At 40.0% G+C, this 7,182-nt stretch overlaps 1 protein-coding gene across 2 annotated transcripts in view; it reads left to right on the forward strand.

The window, feature by feature from the left end:
* The window catches only part of ANKRD33B (ankyrin repeat domain 33B), a 111,999-nt gene that overhangs the window by 100,879 nt on the left and 3,938 nt on the right, over nucleotides 1–7,182 (forward strand). Inside the window, exon 3 of one of the 2 annotated variants that reach the window (XM_075586226.1) lies at nucleotides 6,484–6,624. The exons of the other annotated variant lie outside the window; for it this stretch is intronic. Within the exon in view, the coding sequence (XP_075442341.1) occupies nucleotides 6,484–6,624 (141 nt within the window). The remainder of the gene's footprint in view (nucleotides 1–6,483; nucleotides 6,625–7,182) is intronic. 2 annotated transcript variants of the gene reach the window in all.

Here is a 7,182-nt window from a genome sequence, read left to right on the forward strand (position 1 = left end):
CTCATGCACCAACTGGAACTCAGCTATGCTGCTCACACGTTGTCTCCACAACATGCAGTTGCAAGGCTCCTCTGTGTCTCCGTCCAGCAGGAACTCAGGGAAAAGCACAATCAATCCTGGTGTCCTCCGGAAACAAATCTGCTGCACAATGGGTTCCGGGCAAGGCTGTGCATAGCGTGGATGCGTGTCTGGTAGCCGATAATATCTATGAGTCCAGGATGCTGAAGGTATAGTATACCACACTAGCAACGCGACATACACCCTACGCGTTTCTACACATTACGTGATTTCATCAGGGGATGGATCTAGGGTGTTCCTCTAAGGTATATATACCTGAACGATCCAATCATATATGATCTAGCTATTTAGGTCTAAGTGTCTAGGACTGGCAGATGTGGTATACTATACCTTCAGCATCCTGGACTCATAGACATCATCGGCTACCATACACGCACCCACGCAGTGCACAGCCTTGCCCAGAACCCATTGTGCAGCAGATTTGTTTCCGGAGGACACCAGGATTGATTGTGCTTTTCCCTGAGTTCCTGCTGGATGGAGACCCAGAGGAGCCTTGCAACTGCATGCGGTGGAGACAACGTGTGAGCAGCGTAGCTGAGTTCCAGTTGGTGCATGAGTATATCTCATACAATGCTATTTTATTTCTGTTGTTTGTGAGTTCGAATTTGTTGGATTTTTTATGGGATATTAAATGTCATTTTTTAGACTTATTGCACTAGGATCGGGTGCTTTTTTTTTTGTTTTTGTATATATATATATATACATGTAGAGGTATCAGTACCGTGTTAGCCGAGCTTCAATAATCAAAAAATAAATAGATGATACCGTTCTGTGGCTAACAAAATGCTTTTATTTGTGCGAGCTTTCGAGATACACTGATCTCTTCTTCCGGCGATGTTACAATGAATGAAGCTTCCCTATAGGGAACCATGTTAAAAATGGTTTTTGAAGCAAAAAGTGGCACTGCGTGCTCATTTGCATGTCATTTCCCAGAATGCCTTGCTGCAGTGGAAGTGCTGTGTGCTGGGTGATAATGGTGAAGGGCGGGGTTGCAGACCTGCCTTAGACATGCAGATGAGCATACAGTTATATTTACATATTTGCATATTTGCTTTGCAATGGAGGGTTTTTGTCACTTTTTTTACTCACCATAACTTAACTCAGTATTATGGTATACCCCATCCCTTAGCTTCTTTGCATACCCAGTCAATCAACCCCACACTGATGAGACCCATTAAGGTCGAAACAGCTGTCTGTGGGTGGTTTTCTGGGTATGCACCTTAACCCTGGCTGTGCTCAAAGCTGTGACCATGCAGCAAGCTTAAGCCTATAGGGAACCATGTTAAAAATGGTTTTTGAAGCAAAAAGTGGCACTGCGTGCTCATTTGCATGTCATTTCCCAGAATCCCTTGCTGCAGTGGAAGTGCTGTGTGCTGGGTGATAATGGTGAAGGGCGAGGTTGCAGACCTGCCTTAGACATGCAGATGAGCATACAGTTATATTTACATATTTATATATATATTGATTATTGAAGCTCGGCTAACACGGTACTGATACCTCTACATATATATATATATATATATATATATATATATATATATATATATATATATATATATATATGTAAATATAACTGTATATAACTGTATATATATATATATATTTACCACACATTAATTAAGTTATGGTGGGTAAAAAAAAGTGACAAAAAACCCTCCACCATAAAGCATATAGCAAATGGAAATATTACTGTGTGCTCATTTGCATGTCTTAGACAGGTCTGCAACCCTGCCTTCCCCCATTATCGCCCAGCATACAGTGCAACACACACACACACACACACATATATATATACACACACACAGTTGTGTTATATATAACTGTGAGAACTTGACTTGCTATATGCTGTGATTATTTGTACTCTTCCTATCCACCAATAATTGAGAAGTCTCTCCTCCTGCATCTCACTATGCCCTTCCTATTGCTTTTTCGGTTTACTGTTTCCTCACTCCTTTGTGAACGTCTCTGTTGTCTCCAACTTCCCAACTGCACCATTATTTATACACCTTTCTCCCAACAACATCTTTACCCCTCAATAAAAAAGTACCCCCACAAATCCTCTATTTGCACCCTCTATCTACTCCTTCTTGCTGCTCTGGATCTCCCCTAAGCCTGAAGAGGTATTAACCTTCTGATTTAATACTGACTAACCTTAAAACTCGCCCCAAAAATCAAGCATCCCAATAGCATACGCTCATGGATATTGTCCCACAGTCACTCCTACCACCCATTGTGGCCAAGCACTGCCATCTACAGTACTTATTCCCTCACCTGCTGTCTCTAACTCTCCCATCATACCACTTAGATTGTAAGCTTTTTGGGTCAGGAATTTCCTTTCCTATTGTCTGATTTTACTGCGCTTTTTGTATTATTATAATTCCCCGTACTGTATTCTTTGTGAAGTGCTGAGTACACTTTTGGTGCTATATAAATAAAGACATACAATACACACACACACACACACACACACAATGGCTGCACTTACTGTGACTGACCTACTGTATAAAAGTTGCCAATTCAGACCTTTTGTACACATTGAAAAAAGGGGGGGTCAGGGGGTGCTCCAATCTTATGACAACTATATCAATAGTTCACAATCTTCATGGACTCCAATATAGCAGTGTGGGTGTAACATAAATTGGCCTGTGAGTCACTCATAACAGCCTAAAGGATGATGTCCTCATAGTAATAAAGGCAGTGCCAGTTAGAGTACTCCACTATAATGGTCAAATATGAAGAAATAAATCCTTACTCACTTCTGCTGTCTGTAGGAGTCCACTGTGGCGTGCCAGCCATGGAAGAAATCCAAGTACAAGTTGAACAAAAAAGCACAGGCGCACTGCCAGGGAGTCAGGTGGTGTAAAAGATAGAATCCATTTAATTCAGAACATTGCGTGTGACGTCACGCGAGGCGTTACCGTGACATAAATGTATCAACCGATGTACACGCCCCCCGCTCGCCACGCACACGCGCACAACAGAGAAGCGAATAAGGAGGGTGACTACATCAACACCATGCAACCGAGTACTCCTCTGTCTCCCAAGGCACGCCCCTCACGACCTCCCATAGGTACAGAGGCGCCGCCACTGAGCCAATCAGAGATTGGAAAAGGGCAACTGACACTCCCCCCTACTGGATATCGCTCCTGACGGCCCCGGAAGATTAGAAAATATGACAATTAGTAAAAAATTAGTAAAAAATTGTAAATGGCATATATCAGCATTGTAAATAAAAATATATCACCCATAATTACAAATACCAGGATATACAATGCCAAAGTATTATATCCTATCCACGCAGGTAACCCCTCTCCAAAATATAACATTCCACAGTGAAAATATGTAAAACCACATTAGATAAATCTCCAAACAACACTTAACTAAGATTAAAAACAAGTACATAAATTCCAGCTAGAGCACAGTGATATCTATATAAAGCCTATAGACTTTATAATAAAATTAATGAAGAAATAGACTAAAGACATCCTATTGCTCTAGTAATGTATGCATCCTCCCTGGAGTATGTAATAGTGAATCTACAATGTTAATAAAAATTGCAATAATAATACATCAATCATTAGTTCATCGATATCCTCAATGTGAATAATTCCTAGCCTTCATTACAAGTGAGTGACCATTAAGTGGAATAAACAGGTACCATAATAATGATCTAATGAATGTCGAATCTCAAGCAGAATAATATAGACACATTTTAATTTAAAAAATGGCTCAAGTTCCACTCAATATTCAGACCGCAGGGGGCTCTAGTTTGTAACATGAATATCCAATAAGCCTCCCTGCGGTCCAAAAAAATTGAGCAAATCTCCTTTCCTCTTGTTCAAGAACACCCTTTCAATGCCCCTTACTATGAAACCTTTTAACCCTCCTTGTGCACAGGTAGAAAAATGCTTCGACACTGGGTGTGATTGGTCTAGTTTTTTAATTAACCTAATGTGTTCTAATATCCTAACTTTCAAGGATCTAGTTGTTCTTCTACGTAATTAATTCCACATTTACACGTGAGTAGATATATCACGTATTGTGTATCGCAATTAATGAAAGTTTTTATAGGAAATGACCATCCAGAGAGAGCACTTTCAAATTGGACTGAGGGTACCATAAATTGGCAGATTTTACATCCTCCACATCGGAAGGACCCCTTTGTAATAAACTTTCTAGTGTAAGTAGAAGTATTAACATAGCTAGGAGCTACAGTACAAAGGAAGCTATTGTCTTGGCTTTCCGATACACAAACCGTGGACCTTTTGTCACACATTTTTTTAGACTCGCATCTAATGATAAAATATTCCAATGTTTGCGAACAATATTTTGGACTTGTTGACTACATTTGTTATATTGTGTGATCAAAAGTGGTGTATCTTATCCATATGGCCTGATTGTCCTTTCCTATCCCTAGTCTTATCTTCCCCAATAGAACCAGTATGTTCTTGGTCATTCAATAAAGTCTCTCTATCAACCTTAGAGACCTGATCCTGACCTGAAGGGAGGGTTAAAAGGTTTCACAGTAAGGGGCATTGAAAGGGTGTTCTTGAACGAGAGGAAAGGCGATTTGCTCAATTTTTTGGACCGCAGGGAGGCTTATTGGATATTCATGTTACAAACTAGAGCCCCCTGCGGTCTGAATATTGAGTGGAACTTGAGCCATTTTTTTAATTAAAATGTGTCTATATTATTCTGCTTGAGATTCGACATTGATTAGATCGTTATTATGGTACCTGTTTATTCCACTTAATGGTCACTCACTTGTAATGAAGGCTAGGAATTATTCACATTGAGGATATCGATGAACTAATGATTGATGTATTATTATTGCAATTTTTATTAACATTGTAGATTCACTATTACATACTCCAGGGAGATGCATACATTACTAGAGCAATGGGATGTCTTTAGTCTATTTCTTCATTCATTTTATTATAATGTCTATAGGCTTTATATAGATATCACTGTGCTCTAGCTGGAATTTATGTACTTGTTTTTAATCTTAGTTAAGTGTTGTTTGGAGATTTATCTAATGTGGTTTTACATATTTTCACTGTGGAATGTTATATTTTGGAGAGGGGTTACCTGCGTGGATAGGATATAATACTTTGGCATTGTATATCCTGGTATTTGTAATTATGGGTGATATATTTTTATTTACAATGCTGATATATGCCATTTACAATTTTTTACTAATTTTTTACTAATTGTCATATTTTCTAATCTTCCGGGGCCGTCAGGAGCGATATCCAGTAGGGGGGAGTGTCAGTTGCCCTTTTCCAATCTCTGATTGGCTCAGTGGCGGCGCCTCTGTACCTATGGGAGGTCGTGAGGGGCGTGCCTTGGGAGACAGAGGAGTACTCGGTTGCATGGTGTTGATGTAGTCACCCTCCTTATTCGCTTCCCTGATGTGCGCGTGTGCGTGGAGAGCGGTGGGCGTGTACATCGGTTGATACATTTATGTCACGGTGACGCCTCGCGTGACGTCACGTGCATGCGCGGTAGGGTTGCGGCGGAGCTTTTCAGTCTTGCTATGAAGCCGGGGTCTAGAATTGGTCTGTCAGGTAATCCTCTCGTAGGTGCGCATGCGCATGACGGCCGAGCACGGGGGGCGTGCCAAGAAGGGTTTGCTTTCAGTTGCGACGGCGGCTCCCGCCGTGATGTCATGCGCATGCGCATTGGGAGTTTTTGAATGAAATTTACCAGGTGATCTGATTTAGCCTCATTTATTGGGGGTATATAAATGCCCCTTTATTATATGTTCCACACTCCTTGATAAAGGACCTACCCGTCCGAAACGCATAGGAGGTTGTTTGTTGCCCCCCCTGGGGCTATGTTTGTCATCAGATATGTTCTGAATTAAATGGATTCTATCTTTTACACCACCTGACTCCCTGGCAGTGCGCCTGTGCTTTTTTGTTCTACTTGCTTTTGTACACATTGGGCATTGTGGATTATTAATTTTAGGAGTATTGCAAAGATTGCCATTAGGGCCAGAGTACATGCATTAATAGTGCATTATTTGTCCTCTTTAACACATAAAGGATTAATATGATTGTATACTGACTGTACATTACAAACTGATCAAAATGTATAGTGTTCAGAGTGCAGGTGTTGATACTTATCATAATCATTGCTTGATATTTATGTATAAGAACTGGAATCACCTAAACTGTGAAGTATGATACGATGTAAGAATCATTGTTGTTCAAACATCTTATAAAATATATTAGTGTGGAAATATACTCTGTGTTTTCAGTGGTACTCAAACGGTTTAAGCTCCAGTAGTTCACGAGGGCTATTTTTATGTACTAGAACACACACTTACTTTTGTAAAGAATATAACACAGCTCCTGTATGTTTATACACTATTTACAGTACTTTTTTCCTTTTATGTTTTAGGACATATAACAATCACAAACTATTTGCTAAATTACTACCCAGGTCTGGATCTTGAGAAAAGAAATGTCCATGGTTTCACAGCATTAATGAAGGCATCAATACAGGGGAGAACAGACTGTGTCAGAGCCTTAATGTTAGCAGGTAGGTGGATTTCCCTTCAAAAGAGTCATCACTGCATGACTCGCATTAATAATGAATTCAGACCATTCATGCCAACCCTACTAATTTGGGTGGTATGCGCCCTGCTCTTCAGTATCCATCTAAGACTCCTAATTATCTTGAATGATGGATGACTAAAGAGAAAAACTTAATAAATCCATCATACCTCACTCCTCTCTGAGACTCCAATTTCCCACAGGTAAAATTGATCTAGCAAGATATTAGGCCTGCTTGTGCCATTCAATAGGTGGGAGCGAATTCCATGGTGGTAGGGTCATTCTAATCATGGGGAAGGAGCCAATATCTCCCAAGAGTCACAGGGGATGTATTTGCAAGTGCAATTGTTATTTTGGCTAATCTTGTTTCATATCTTCAAGAGATTTTAATTTTGGAATTTCAGAAATGTCCAAATCTTTACTTTCCATACATTATAAAGGCATGACCGATCATAGCCAGAATGTAAAGGGTTTAGATTAAACAAACAGACAAGAACTGCATCAAGTTCTCACGATTAACACACAGTCTGATTGGCAATAAGTT

The sequence above is a fragment of the Ascaphus truei genome, chromosome 2, assembly GCF_040206685.1.
Source record: "Ascaphus truei isolate aAscTru1 chromosome 2, aAscTru1.hap1, whole genome shotgun sequence".
Lineage (NCBI taxonomy): Eukaryota > Metazoa > Chordata > Amphibia > Anura > Ascaphidae > Ascaphus > Ascaphus truei.